This window comes from Madurella fahalii (assembly GCF_045866475.1).
Source record: "Madurella fahalii IFM 68171 DNA, scaffold_5, whole genome shotgun sequence".
NCBI lineage: Eukaryota > Fungi > Ascomycota > Sordariomycetes > Sordariales > Madurella > Madurella fahalii.
This window is the reverse complement of record NW_027263975.1, coordinates 3,184,544-3,199,881: the sequence shown is the minus strand read 5'-3', so window position 1 is coordinate 3,199,881 and position 15,338 is coordinate 3,184,544. Positions and strand designations below refer to the sequence as shown.

At 50.5% G+C, this 15,338-nt stretch overlaps 3 protein-coding genes across 3 annotated transcripts; 2 read left to right on the top strand and 1 right to left on the bottom strand.

Moving 5' to 3' along the window:
• Positions 1 to 2,231: 2,231 nt before the first annotated feature.
• MFIFM68171_09543 (uncharacterized protein) lies at positions 2,232 to 4,054 on the bottom strand (the record flags this gene model as incomplete). The annotated part of the gene is made up of 6 exons (XM_071064962.1): positions 2,232 to 2,348; positions 2,404 to 2,884; positions 2,951 to 3,079; positions 3,135 to 3,493; positions 3,554 to 3,750; positions 3,802 to 4,054. 6 exons carry the CDS (start codon positions 4,052 to 4,054, stop codon positions 2,232 to 2,234), a joined length of 1,536 nt encoding a protein of 511 aa, XP_070921063.1.
• A 1,865-nt stretch (positions 4,055 to 5,919) lies between these two features.
• Positions 5,920 to 6,267, top strand: MFIFM68171_09542 (uncharacterized protein; the record flags this gene model as incomplete). Its single annotated transcript, XM_071064961.1, has 1 exon — positions 5,920 to 6,267. One exon carries the CDS (start codon positions 5,920 to 5,922, stop codon positions 6,265 to 6,267), a length of 348 nt encoding a protein of 115 aa, XP_070921062.1.
• Positions 6,268 to 7,646: 1,379 nt separating this feature from the next.
• On the top strand, positions 7,647 to 10,673 carry MFIFM68171_09541 (uncharacterized protein; the record flags this gene model as incomplete). The annotated part of the gene is made up of 5 exons (XM_071064960.1): positions 7,647 to 8,856; positions 8,919 to 8,948; positions 9,074 to 9,654; positions 9,751 to 9,869; positions 9,986 to 10,673. The coding sequence occupies 5 exons, from the start codon at positions 7,647 to 7,649 to the stop codon at positions 10,671 to 10,673; spliced, it is 2,628 nt and encodes an 875-aa protein (XP_070921061.1).
• Between the last annotated feature and the right edge of the window lie 4,665 nt (positions 10,674 to 15,338).

Sequence of the window (15,338 nt, the reverse complement as noted above, 5' to 3'; positions counted from 1 at the left end):
GGGAGAAGGTCCTGGTCGATACGCATGTCTTCTCAAGTACAATGATGCGAGGCCGTGTCGGGCCGCCAATTCTGTTGACACCGACCAAGCTGGGGTACTAGTACTATATCTTACCTCTTATCAGCGTAGTCCACGCGTCATGCTGTAGCTGGTATCATGAAGATAATATTCACCTTTTTTTCCCTCTTTAACATGTTATAGTTGAAGCCCCCCAGTGAGAATGCCTCGGCAGCAGATTGACGGACCAGCCACAAGTTCTGGTAGCCATCCTCCGCTTCCACAGTCAACGCTCATTGGTGCCCGGAAGGTGTGAGGGAAAAGGGGCCGGACCGGCGGTGCCTTGTTCAAGGAGGCATTGCTGCAGCAAGTAGCTGGCGGCTACTTGCTCCATGTCCACAGCCCCGCCGATGAAGCAGTCGAGCAGTGCATCCCCGGGGTGTGGAGGGTCGCCGCTGCGAATAGCCACCGGAGGACCGATTGACTCAGGGGTCCGAGTTCGGGCAAAACAGCCTAGTTATATGAGACGAATGTGGGCACTTACAATTGCCATTGTTATTCATAATCCTGAGCTGCGGTGAGCTGTGGCTGATTTCGCCTGAGCTTCCCCGACTCTTCACTGAGCTAGGGTAACCCTCTACGTAGCCGCTGCACAGCCCCAGAGACCCGTCTTCAGTCCTTCTGGCTAAAATTTTCTTTCGAAGGATCGTGTATGACGTGCAATCTGTAGGAATCACTCCCAGACAATACGTACAATTGTCAGAAACGCTGGTCTAGCCCCTATATGTTCCTTCAATATACCACTCTTGTTAACTTAACTTGTAAGTACTGAACACCTCAACTACCTGGTAGCTTCGAACACCGCCTAGCAACATTTATCCGCCAATATCGCTTACAGCACTGCTGTGGGCGGTACCAGATCTGCAAACTAGGATACGTTCACTATACTGCATGGCTACCTACCAACGTTGTTGTAATGAGAGCCTCTGATGGAGCTTGGGGATGACCGGCCGAAGATCCGGGATGAAGTTATAGTACCTAGTAGATAAGGACTTCGTTCTCCAGCAGCACTTGCAGTTAGGTTCTTGATCCGCAAGGATTAGTCTCTATAATGAGAAGGAGGTTGTTTGTGAAGACTTCCATCTGTGTTCCCGCACTTGTCGGTATCAGACATCGTGAACCATCATCCCCAATGTACTTGAGAACAACCCCCTTTGCAGTTGTCCTAGCGTGCCAAGAGGAGCCGAGTCCCCCATCAATGGCCAGGACAGTAGTCCGTGGAAGATATTTCCGCCGGGTATGTTGAGTGTATCTTCAATGTCAAGCGTGGTCTTCGTTTCGATATAAGTCTGCCTGTGCTACTGTTATTATAAACTTCTGCATGTAATTCCAGTAGATGTGGTTTTTTCTACATAGCTTGGACTTGATGTCTTGCGGCCTTATCGCAAACCACCCCTCTATCCAACATTATATAACCTAATTAGATGACTCCTGGATCACCCTACGATCTGTGTACTTAGCTTTTGTAGTCGGGAATGGACACTTGAGTGCCCACTATTAAGACTACATTCTCCTACACAAGACATTACCACCAATTATCATACCTAATCTTTACCTTCTTCCTACGTAACACCATATTAGTGTAGTGTGTTTGTATACGTGTTTTCGTTCCGGTACGTGCTCAGTGCCAAAGTTCAATACGCAACTAATAGCTTGAACGCTTATCTCGAGCATCATTCAATTTCTCATCGGTTGGTCCCGCCCTCTTCCATCCCACCCGATGAGCCGAGCCAACAATTATTGGGCAGAAACTTGCGATTCGCAAATACCATGACAACACTTGAAAGCACGACCGCCTCGACACCCTCTCCATCTCGGTCACTCCTGTCCGTAAGCGACGATAAAAGCCGGACCCTATGTAGCAAAGTCCAAAACCATCCCTTCATCCCCCGTAATCCCTATAATCAAGGCCGTCCATCTTAATACTCGGCATAGTAAGTTCCTTGCGCATGAGCTTTACCGCTGCAATAGGCTTTTTTAGCCTCCACGCGTGACACACGTTTTCAAGGCACGTCTATACCCTACGCTGCAGAAGCGCTCTCTATTACCTTTTGTAGACGTGGCTAATCAATCGCTCTGGGTTTATTGGCGCTATTGGATGGACTTGCCGCCGTCAGCTAATTATATGGGTCGACCATTATGGTTGCATCCAGTGATTGTTATATGAGATAAATCTAGTCCCTAGCTAGCGTCGCCCTCATCCACATATCCCACTGAATTTGCACTCCGGCGCTGTAATTCTTGAAGGGGTTTGTCGGGTAGACGACGGAAAGGTCAAAGGTGCGGACGATCTGTAAAAGATTTAGAACACGCAATACCTCGGTGCTGTAGGTCTGCGCAACCTACCTCGGTAATAGCCTTGTTGAGCTCGAGTTGGGCGATATTACGGCCGAGGCACTTCCACCGCCCGTATCCGAATGTGGCCTCGACAGCGGCATTCCTTACCTGCAGCTCGCCCTCGGAACCCTCGAGGAATCTCTCCGGGCGGAATGTTTTAGCGTCATCCCCCCAAGTCTTTTTATCCATAAGCATGCCCATGACTGAGTACCCGATGGCTGAGCCGCCAGGGATGAACTTTCCGTTGTACGTATCGCCTTCCGGGGGCACGTCCTTGAGCATGATGCCAGTAATGGAGGGATAGATGCGAATGCCTTCCTTGATGACAGCCTGTAGATAGGGTAGGTTCGTTGCTTCGGCGTTTGTGATAGGTGAGCTGGGACGCGCTTTCTCGATCTCTGCGCGGAGCTTGAAGAGAATCCTCGGGTTAGAATAGATGTAAAATAGAGTCATGCGGATCGCAGTGGCCGTGGTCTCCGCGCCAGCAAGGCTAGGCGTTCCATTCTCTGTCAGCGTGCACGTCCAAAAGGCTAGTTGACGGGGGGGGGGGTTCTACATCTGCATCACCGATTCGGATTCAGCCTCTTCCCTTGTCAGGCCATGTCGAATGAAGGATCCTAGCATATCTTGATGCAGCTCCCCCTCCTTTGGGGGATACCGTTTCTCGACGATTTCGTGTGCCAGCCTAATTACGGCTTGTCAGTGATGGGAAAAGGGACAGGAGAGATCCAGCTACCAACCCCATGATGCGGCCCATGCCGACGCTGTCCCCGGCCGAGGGGAGATATTTCTTGACAGTATCCAGCCCCAGCACATACATTAGCCAGGGAAACAAGCTCAGTACCATGAAGAACGGAAATCCCTCGGCCGATGTCTTCAGATAATCGTACATATCGGTATCGTTTTCTAAGAACCCAATCGCCTTGCCAAACGCGATGTCTCCGATAGTGTCGGCGGTAAAATACTGTATCTTTTGTGCCAAGTCGAAAGCTTTCGTTTCTGTCGGCGCAGAAAGGTACGATTTCTCGATGAGCTTCACGAGAGCAACGATATTAGCATCGACCTTCTCCTCTAGGTCAACAATCTCCCTCCCGGAGTACTGCAGAGAGGTTCTGTAAGCGACGTATCTTCGGTCAAAAGGGAAATCCGAGGTACTCACGCCTGGTGCGATCTTTAACTTCAGTTGTGCGTGCACTTCATTGTCACGATGGGATCCTATATGGTCCTTGTCCGGATTGAAGCGAAAGGCCATATACCAGTTGCTTCTTTTGTATCTTGACCGAGGAGCGGCCATTCGACGCATGAGCTCGGAATCCGATGTGAGAAGGACACCGGGAGCAACGAGCGCAAGCGGACCTTTGTGCGATGAGCTGCGAGACCCCCGGTCAGCTTCTGAGCGGGACGTACCATGAGTTTCGCTGATTTCCTGAAGTTTAAGATGAACCCGGCCGCTTAAATGCCACAAGACCAAGGGGATCCGGGTCCATCTTGCCAGCTTAGGTCCGGGAAAGTGTCTTAGGCGAGCGTAGGTCAGGCATGAATGGGCGATATAGACGGCAACAGCGAAGCCGATGGCAGCCAGGAACGGTTGCGAGGTTACCGTGAGGATGACTGCCTTGGCTGTCACCGTGAGGCTTGGGGAACTGGGTACGAATGACATCAAGGCCCCCCTCCCGATAGATCCGCTCGATGTCGACTGATTAGCTCTGGATTCTGACCTACACGTCCGTTTCAATGTGAGGCGGGGTCAAGGCTATGATATAAACGGCACCTGTCATACATGAATCGATGGGACCACGAATCCTGATCATGGTGAACGGCGGAATAACCCCTCTTCTCGCTTCGTCCTAAAGCCCTATCAGGCTTATCCCAATAGGGAATGGGCAAAGAACGTTGAGCCACCACCCCTCATTTGTCGACACTCAAGGTTTCCACATAGCCCAGGATCCCACACGAAAAACCACCCTAGCAATACGATCACGTAGAGATAGGTAGACGCTTGTAACTTTACTAATTCGTTATATTCAATAGCCTTGCCAGTATTTCGACTGTACACATTGCCTCTTTATTTAATTGTGACAAAGGTGTCATATCCTGAGCCCCTGAATTACAATAACCCCTTTATTTTAATAATACTCGCTGTTCCTTTTCCAGCAACAGGTTCCGAGCTTCACTATAACCCCCCATTGTTGCTGTTGGGAAGGGCGAAAACTGTAGAGCACCTTGCTATGTGATACTTGATACCACCGAGACCTAGAAGTCAGCCTAGGGTTAAAATTCGTACCAACCTGGGACCTTAGCCTTATTTTACAGGGCCAAGGTATGAGTGTTGAAATGGTGCAGAAACACATATCTACACCCACATACCCACCAAAAACAAGGGGGAGGGCAAAGACGGCCAAATGCCCGACAGACAAGATAGACAAAACAGGCCAGGCGACACCACCACAAATCGGGTCCCTGCAGCCTAAACAAGGTCAAAACAACATGTGCAGATAGAGCTCCCTCTGATCAGAGGGAGATCGCCTTGCACACAAAGAAAGCTCGTCAATTGAGCTTGCAACAAGTGTGAAGAAAGGTGCTGAATTGATTGTCCTGCCTAAGGAGCAATGGCCAGGACGGCCCTACTTATGGTGCGAAAGAAAAATGGGCTCACGGCAAGTTCCAGCCCCCGGGGCACCATCCTAGCAACTGTGTCCCTCTGATCAGAGGGACCCTGCCCTCTGGGGACTGTTTTCCCCAACTCACTATAAGTAGGGCTGTCCTGGCCATTGCTCCTTAGACAGGACAATCAATTCAGTACTTTTCTTCACACTTATTGCAAGCTCCATTGACGAGCTTTCTTTGCGTACAAAGCGATCTCCCTCTGATCAGAGGGAGCTCTATCTGCATATGTTGTTTTGACCTTGTCTAGGCTGCAGGGACCTGATTTGTGGTGGTATCGCCTGGCCTGTCTTGTCTATCTTATCTGTCTAGTATTTGGCTGTCTTTGCCCTCCCCCTTGTTTTTGGCGGTATGTGGGTGTAGATATGTGTTCTGCACCATTTCAGTAACTCTCTTGATCTAGCTAATATACTACGCTGTCGTTAGTTTCATCAAGTTCTCCATTTTATATATATATCTCCGATTTATCGCTATGTCTAAGCTTCGTAAGGCGTATATCAGTATAATCTTTTTTTTATTTACTGTTCTTTATTATATATATCGCTGTAACTGTAGTATAGTACTAACCTCTGTACAAGATATAAGATATTATAGGCACTGTAGACAGCAAGTGCATTAACACGACGGCCTTTTCTACTATAACTCTTTCCTCGTTATAAACGCCCAGGCAGTATGAGCTAATAGCCGTTGCAGTTACATCGAGATCCAACATCGTCACCGATATCATCATCCTTGCTCTGCCGATTAAGATACTGATCGGTATCAACCGCTCCTTTAAAGAGAAGATTGCTCTAGTATGCGTCTTTCGGCGTCGGTACGTTCGCCACTATCGTGGCTATAGTCCGTCTGTATACAATCTATATGTATACGCTTACTACCGACCCTTTCCATGATAGTATCCTGGTAAACATCTGGTCCGTTATCGAGATTAACGTTGCTGTTGGCTGTGCCAGCACGCCGGCGCTCAAGCTGCTTTTTATACCCCAGACGCTTAAGAGTGCCCGCCAAGGGAGCACCCCGCCCCATCACTCCGAATACGAGTACCACGGCCGGGGCCGGTCGGGCATTAAGAGTGAGATGTTGGTTGACCAGTCGTTTGCTGCGAGGGATATTAATATGGGACCTATCGTTCCATCGAGCTACACCAGGATCAGCGGGGGCAAGCCCGACTCGGATTCAGGCAGTATACAGCAGATCCTAACTGACTAAGTGAATCAGTGGGAACAATTGATGCTCCTATGTAAGGTTAATATGTCAAATAGGATCGGTTCAAAAGCGGAAATGTTCTTAGGGGAGGACCCCGGACTGAGCAGTCTCAAACAAAGGGAAGTTTGATTTTCCCAGTTATAATTATCTATCAAATCCGGCAGGCCAATGCAATGTGTTTGATGAAAAGTGATGCGGGAGTTTCAAATCTAGGTACCTAGCTGAGCGGTCTCGAACTCTACCTAAACTTCCCCCCATATTTGCGCCGCTGAGCACTGACAGGCTGGCGGGAGGCTGTCAGCTAGAAAATGGGCCGCGGGAATAGTGGTTGTTTGTGTTTGCCTGGATACTACCGCACAACGCGGACGATCATAGCACCGTACAGTAACAATACAATCCTTGTCTCTCATTAACGCGGTTCATATGACAGGGATCCTATCCCCCGACCCCGGAAATTACAGCTTCCCAGCCGAAGGAGCCATTCCAGCACAAGAAAATTTAGAAATAAATTTTATACGAGTAGCCGGATTTTCCCTAACCGTCTTTATAAAGATTGGTGGTCGTTTCGTTGTGATAGCGATCTTGCTGCGAATTGGACTGATATGTTGTTGAGCTTGGAGGACTGAAAGTACATAGTATCAGGGTTGGTTGAATCTAGATTGGCTGTAAATGTAGGGAGGTATGTTGGAGTACATGGCCAGAATGCGGCTTAGACCCATGGGGCACATCGCGGGCAAGGAGGGAGCCTCTCTACGGAGACAGTTGTCGTCATGGGCCACACGGCCGATCACTCGAAGCTAATGTTCTAAGCTCTATCGGATGCGCAGGATTGACGCGGTAATGCCCAAGAGCCAAAGGTTTGATAGGTAAGTAGCTGAGTTATGCTACGTCCCCATGTGCAAACGCAGACTTGATTGAATCCTGGTAGAATGTCGGTACACATCATGTCTTGCTCAAGATGGATAGCTCGATGAACCTGATTCGGGCGCATACCGTGACCGAAAGCTACCAAATTGCAGGGTGCTATTCCCGGCGGCCCGGCGCATATGGATCCGGCTACAACGTACCAGTCGCTAGTATGCATGCTTCAGGCAAGTCTGAAATCGACATCCCACAGTGTGATGGTGATATCTTGTTTTACCATTGGCTCGGTTCCAACGACCAGCGATGGGGGCAATTGTTCCTCTGGCCTAAGCGGCTCTATCACATGCACTTACGAATGCATTAAATAAGTAGGTAAATACGAACCGTTTGTGACGAGGGGTGGAAACTAGGCACTACCTACCCATCTCGTGAGCACCATGCAATCGCGGCTCTAGTATCAAGACTTTGCCCCCGCCCCGCCGACCGAAGAGTTCCATAGCCTCCAAGCTACGTCCACCATGTCGCGCCTCTTCCACGCTGCGGCGGCTGTGCTGACAGTCACCTACTTCTTAGCCCATGTCGTGGAAGCTGAGCAGTTCAGCCGGCCCAACTCTACCTCCAATCCGTGGCGGATTTGGGACGATGCCACCGGAGGGAGTGACACCTTTTCAGATTTCTACCCCGTCGGGAACGGCAGACTGGGCATGATGCTCCGCGGCGACCCGCGATCAGAAATCATCAGACTCAACGAAAACTCGTTCTGGTCCGGGTCACTCCTCCACCGTGTGAATCCCGACGGGATATCGACGGTCCGGGAGATGCAGCGCCTCATTCTCGCCGGAAAGTACCAGGACGCCGAGGATCTGGGGCTCCAGGGCTACACGGGTACTCCGCTATCAACTCGCCACTACGACAAGATGGGAAATCTTCAGTTGACCCAGATGCTTCCTGACGGCCCAGTCGTCTACTACGAACGATGGTTAGACATTGACGATGCCATAGCTGGGACCTACTTTTCGGTCGGGAACATCACCTACCACCGGGAATATCTGGCCAGCTACCCGGATGACATGCTTGCCATACATCTCAAAGCCAGCAAACCCGGGTCCATCAATATCAGAGTTCGACTCGACAGGGGGTCGGATCTCAACCGCTACCAACAGTACAGCGAGCCCGCGAATGGCCATTCGACCGTCATGGGGGGCCAGTCTGCCGACGCCCACCCGCTTGTTTGGGCTGCCGGGGCACGCATAGCCTCGACCGGCGGCAAAGTGACCACCCTGGGCGACACGATTCGCTGCGAAGGCGCTGATGAGGCGACCGTTTACTTCCAGGCCTGGACCAGCTATCGAAAACCAGATCCGAAGAAGGCCGTTCTCTCCCACCTCGGCGCAGCGCCGCCTTCGAAGAGCTTCAGCAGGATACGCGAAACTCACGTCGCCGACTACCAAAAGTACGCGGGCCGCGTGTCGTTGAACTTGGGAGCCTCGACCTCTGCACAACGAGCGCTGAAGACGTCGGCCCGGATGACCAGTATGACTCCCACAACATTCGACCCCGAGTTGGCCGCTTTGTTTTTCCAGCTTGGCCGCTACCTCTTCATTTCTTCGTCACGCCCAGCATCTGGCGAGGGGAAGGATTTAAGTCTGCCACCAAACCTGCAGGGTGTCTGGAATGATGTCTACAACCCCGTGTGGGGTTCGAAGTACACAGTCAACATCAACTTGCGTATGTCGTTTCCCTCGCAACCGTCGAGTGTGGCGCATTGCTAAAGCTGGGTATATCTGCAGAGATGAACTACTGGCTTAGTTTGGCCACAGGTAAGCGGTTTCTTCCGTTACACTTATGTGCTTGGGCCCCTGGATCATGGCCTAGAGTAGCAGTATACCCCTTGCACCCTCGACCAGAGCTGACGGGAATTGTGTGCTAAACCATGACTGTCCAGGCCTCTCCGATCTGGTAGCTCCACTAAATAACCTGCTCAAAACGATGCACAAAGAGGGCACGAAAGTGGCAGCGGCCATGTACAACTGCAGCGGCACAGTCACACACCACAACACCGACATGTGGGGCGATTCGGCTCCTCAGGACAGCTACACTCCGGCTACCTTTTGGCCGATGGGCGCGACGTGGATGATTACGCACGTCATCGAGCACTATCGCTTCACGGGTGACAGGGCCGTGCTCGGGGACATGTTCCCCACGCTCAAAGCTGTCGCCCAGTTTGCCCTCTGTTTTTTGACAGAGCATAAGGGGTACATGGTGACCAACCCATCTTCATCCCCAGAGAACACCTTCCTGGTCCCTGGCAGTAGCAGAGGCCAGTCGGCAGCTGTCTCGCCCGGACCGACGATCGATAACGAGCTGCTCCGGGAGGTGTTTGGGTTCATCCCCGAAGCACAGGCGGCGCTGGGCATTGACGATGATGCCTTTGCGAAGCGCGTTATGGAGATGCGGGCTAGGTTGCCGCCATTGAGGCTGAATCAGTACGGCGGCATCGCAGAGTGGATGGAGGATTTTGAAGAGGTATGCTACCCTAGTACACATAATAGGCTCCTTATCTTCGGAGATGGTTGGAAAACTCAAACACAACACTAATACGCATCTCCCTTCCTATTCTAGGCGAACCCGGGAAACGGGCACATGTCCCATCTCGTGCCAGTATACCCCCTCTCCTACATCACATCCGCCAACGAGACGACCTTCCGAGCGGCAATCACAAGCCTCGAACACCGCCTCCAGTAGGTACCTTACTTACCCACATACCCCAGCCCCAAACAGCCTTGAAAGGATGCGTGCGACAACACCAAAACGAGACAAGACAAGGAAAGAAACTAACTACCCGGATCTAACTCAGCAATGGCGGAGGGCCGTGTGGCTGGCCGCGCGCATGGACAATCGCCCTCGCCGGCCGCTTGTTCCTCCCAGACATCGCCCACAGCCGCCTCGCCACACAGATAGGCGAATGCTCCTGGAACAAGACGATGCTCAACATGGGCGGTGCAGCGCCGTTTCAGATCGACGGCAGCCTCGGCGCGCCGGCGGCCATGGTCGAGTCGCTGCTCCAAAGCCACGAGAGCGTCCTGCCCGTTGTCGCGGCGGGCAACAACATCAGCAACAACACCAGCACCAGCGCCAGCAACAGCACGGTGCTGCTGCTCAAGGCTGCGCGGACGGGCGATGAAGGTGACAGTCACGAGCGGAAACTGCCCTTGATCCGCCTGCTGCCCAGTCTCCCCGCGGCCTGGGCGGCCAACGGCGGAGGATTTGCCAAGGGGCTGCGCGTCAGGGGCGGGTTCACTGTTGACCTGAGCTGGGACGGCGATGGTGTGCTGACGATGGCGTCGCTCACATCATCCCAGGCTGGGAATGCCGTCTATGTCACGCTGGGTCGGACGCGGGTTGGTGCGGATAGCAGTGCTGATGGAAAACCTGGCACACACATCCAAGTCAATGATGGTAGTGGTGCCGTCTCTGGTGCGTTCATCCGTGTGGAAGGGAGAAACGGGTCGGTACACAACATCACGGTGGCCGCGCAAAAATGATGGGTTGGAGCGAGACATCCAGGTGGGCTAGCAGCCAATGGAGAGGATCGGGGGATGACGAATCGGGAGGATACTCTCAATTAGGCCAAGGCCGCTCGTGGCATCCTAGTTGGCGTTGTCCTACTTACAAATACTCCGTGTCTTTGTCATTTGATGGTGTGCAGTCTGATGGCAGGACGACCTCGCCGGGTCCGAGCCCAACTCAATTAGGATCCTCCAGTTCCTTCCGGGGGGGGGGGGTGGTAATGATCGCTTTCTCTCCAGTCTCTTACCCCAGGGTAAATACATTAATCCTAGCGCGGCCAGGGCAGACTGTTTGAGGCGCCGAAACTTTTTCTGACAGATTCTAACAGCACGCCCCTGCCACCCTAGAATTATTTTACCCTGGGGAAAGGTGAACATGTGTACTGCGAACGGATCGCAAGGTATGCAAATCCTGATCTTGCCAAGATCCCGGGCCGGCATGGGATAATAAGCAGCCGTCCGGTTCCCAGGGTTGTCTGCCGTCTCACCTACCAGGGTCGCCTTTAACAGGGTTACAAAGCTGGAATATGTACTGTGCCATCCCACAAGCTCCATCCATGGTTAGTACAGCGCTACCGATTTCTACTATCTTTCGAACAAAATAACAAAATTAAACAGAGAATACCGTCCGAAATAAGCGGTTTTATCTATATATCGCAGTCTAAACTTAATTTACAACTCTAATATCTAACCCTAATGTAACCCTAATGTCGCGATCTGAAAGGGTTTAGCGCTGCCAAGAGTTAGAGCGCAGTTAGCCACAGGGGATCTCTTTTGTATATATACCGCTCAAAGTCTCCCACATATTGGGATCAAAAACAAGGCACACATTTTCTTTCTTTTGTACTTCCAACGCTCGATTCCTGAGCGCCCTTTTCGCTCCCTGCAGTGTGACACCTAATGCATAGGGCGCACTGTCTCCCGTACCTTCGCCGACGTTTTTGCGGAGTGATTAAATGGCAAAAACAGAATAGGCAAATAGCTGCGTAAGGCAAGACTAGAGACCTCGAATTAGTGCGATCAGCGGGAGCTAGACAACGTACAGTGCGTACCTGTGGACATCGGATAATTAGTTGGACCTCACAAAGCGTATCGCTGTCGATCACCTGAGCTTATTAACAATTTTATTGGCAACTTCAAGAGGATCCCTGTCTGCATCCCCTGGTTTTCGTCAAGGCTCCTAACCAATTTGGCTTATTTGCCAAGACTTGAAGGTTGATTTGGCTTGACTTGGCTTGGCTTGTCGGAAGCAAGCCAACTAGATTATCTAAGCTTGGATACAATTGTTTCGCCCCGTCCAGCCATCCTCTATCAAATATAGACATCCAGAACATCACCAACAAGAAGCGATACCTTCAAAGTTCCCTGTTTCCCAGCCAATTCTTCATACATTTTAGGACGTTGATTGAATCGCCATGCAAACTGTGTCGCTGGGTGGTGACTGTGTACTTGGCGCGACTAAATAGTCGCTCGCACTTTGAGGACATCGCTGGTATCGAGAGGTAATCGAACGCCATCAAAGAAAGCTTGGGATACTGCGTTTTCTGGGCTTTCCACCATTGAAGTGAGTTTTCTACAGGGCGTGGAGGCTTAGATATATAGACCTCAACCTCATCAACGTCTCTGGTAGGTTGCTTATAATAGCCAAAGCTTGTGATAAAGCTCTCTTCGCTACGGCTTGCTGGTTGAAAGTATAGAGGTGTGATGGATCTAACTGCGTGAGGAATCTTGCGACTAGCGTATTGCTTCTGGAACGACAGTCTGAATAGCGAAATAACGTGGTATCTCTGTTCTTTAATGGTATTGAGCTCTAGTTATCTGATTCTGTACCTAAGGTATAAGATCATCGCGAACTAGTATGTAGGCGAGTCGTCAAGCAGGTGAAGGTAATCTTAGAGCTTTGTAAAGCTAAATTCGATACTGGTTTTAATAAAGATTGAACTATCAGGTTCGTCTATTGTAAGATAATCAAATCTAGAAAACTGATAGCGATAAAGTTCTTCTTTTAGCCTGTTAACCAGCTTATGAATTATAGCGATAATCTCTAAGAAAAGCAGTCCATTGCCTTCGAAGCGCTTGGTAACCTTTACAAAGTTAGTTAAAATAGATTAAATCTAAACCAGAGTTTACTAATCATTACCAGTTAGAATATCTTAGTATAACAAGTGCTGGAACTACAGTCTATGGCACCCACTTGATCAATTAGGCTCGTTGGGCACAGATCTACACCTCCTAGAAGGTCTTTATCAATAGGCTGGGCAGTTGCCCTGTTGTTGTGTATTGTTGTGTGGTTACCCTACTGAGTTGGGGAAAACAGTCCCCAGACGGCAGGGTCCCTCTGATCAGAGGGACACAGTTGCTAGGATGGTGCCCCGGGGGCTGGAACTTGCCGAGGGCCCATTTTTCTTTCGCACCATAAGTAGGGCCGTCCTGGCCATTGCTGTCACGGGGTTTCCGTCGTGGTCCCGTAACTGGTGACCTCAAGGGCGTCAGCCTGACGTTGAGGTAGGCACTTCATGAACACTGGCATGATCTATGACAAAGTAAGATATGATGATGGCTGATTGAGTGAAGGTCCTCTGAGGACAAATCTGAGGGGTCTTTATAGACGTATGCGATGGCCTCTGGGCCGTTATCCCTGACGGGATGTGGGCCCAGATACTGCTGAGCAGTGCTGGCCTTTGCCACGTAACAATTGCTCATTAGACAGGACAATCAATTCAGCACCTTTCTTCACATTTGTTGCAAGCTCAATTGACGAGCTTTCTTTGTGTGTAAGGCGATCTCCCTCTGATCAGAGAGAGCTCTATCTGCACATGTTGTTTTGACCTTGTTAAGGCTACAGGGACCCAATTTGTGGTGGTGTCGCCTGGCCTGTCTTGTCTATCTTGTCTGTCTGGCATTTGGCCGTCTTTGCCCTCCCCCTTGTTTTTGGTGGGTATGTGGGTGTAGATGTGTGTTTCTGCACCATTTCAATAGTGCGAAAGAAAAATGGGCCTACAGCAAGTTCCAGCCCCTGGGCACTATCCTAGCAACTGTGTTCCTCTGATCAGAGGGACCTTGCCCTCTGGGAACTGTTTTCCCCAACTCACTAGTCTCGTCAAAGTTCCAGATATCCAATTTAAGGATCCTATATTTCGCAATTATATTACGAAAAAGCTTAAACTATATACCAATTATCTTTGGATCTTCGTATTTAGCCTTTTGGTAGTCGTATAGACACGACCTAATACGTCTAAGCTCTGGTTGTTGTCATACGAAGTTTGAAACCCAGTGTAGCCCAACGTGTGACGCACTATGTATCGTATGTAGCAAGTTAGCCATATTTTCCACTGTATTATAGCCTGGTGAAAATCCTTGCTTATATAGGTTAAGAACCCTTTGTACGATAATCTGCTCTTCAAGTGGATCTAGATTCCGAGAGTTGGCAATGGTATCTATTTAAGGAAGAATTCTCTTACGTCATCACTCAAGTATCTTCCGGGGCACTGAGTACTGCTTTGTAGCTGCGGAAAGGGATAGTTTCTTATCGCGTTCCATCGCTTGAACAGCAAGCTGTATTTATGCTTCATTTTGTATGACGGGCATATTTTGTTGTTGAGATATTTGCGATATTGTATGAGAGTTCAATTGAGGTGGTGAGAGTGGCCACTTGCTATACATAGCTACTCGCTATGCAATCACGTTATAATACAAATATATACGCTAATCTACCTCTGTTTTATATTTGTCTACTAAATGTTGAGTTTTATTCAAGATTAGAAAGTGTAAGTTTTCAGGGTTATATATGTAAATTGGGTGTCCCACATGTGGGGTGTCCCATAAGTGGGTACATTGACTTATCGTATTCCCGGTTAGAAACAGCAGGGTGCGACGCTTTAGAAACAGAACTTAATGGTCCGCGAGATGAATGTGGGAGTTTGACGCCAGAGAACAAGCGAACTTGCCAAAACGCCCGTTGGGCCGTTTCATATCTAACACCGCTCCCCCTTCTCCCACTCCTACGCCCCGGAGTATTCTCCATTTACCCATCAGTGCGCTTTCTCGTTTCCATATCGCGTCGCATGCGGGAATCGCCCAGTCTCTCATCCACAACGTCTTCAGAACTCGCTTGGCACTCGGCCGATCGTCCGGCCGGAATGCGAGCATCCACCTTACCATCTCGAAAAGAGCCTCCCGCTCCTTCTCCTCAAGCGTCTCCATGCCCTTCTCACGTTGGGGCCCCTGGATGCTATCCTCAAAGCGCTGGTCCCAGGACCACGGAGATCGGCCCTCCTTAGGCTGCCCATGCTCAGTAAACCTCCTTGACCGTGCCTCCCATCTCTCCCACCACTCAGGCGGCAACGGACGAAGAGCATCCACTTGATCGCTCGTGACGTCATCTTGGCTCACCAGGAAGCTATCCAGAAGAGATCTCTGACCGAGGATTGCCCAAATCGTGCACGCCAGGCTCCAGATATCGGATGCAAAAGAGAGAGGTTTTTCCGGCTCGAACCGAGCTTCTGGTGGTTGGATCTCGAGCGGCGTGTAGGACTCAAACCTCTGTTCTTGTGCGGGGCAGAAAGATACTCCAAAGTCCGTGAGAAGAAGTTTTGCTTCGGCAAGAGAGATCTTCTGGCTCGCTTCTCCGAGCCAGACTGG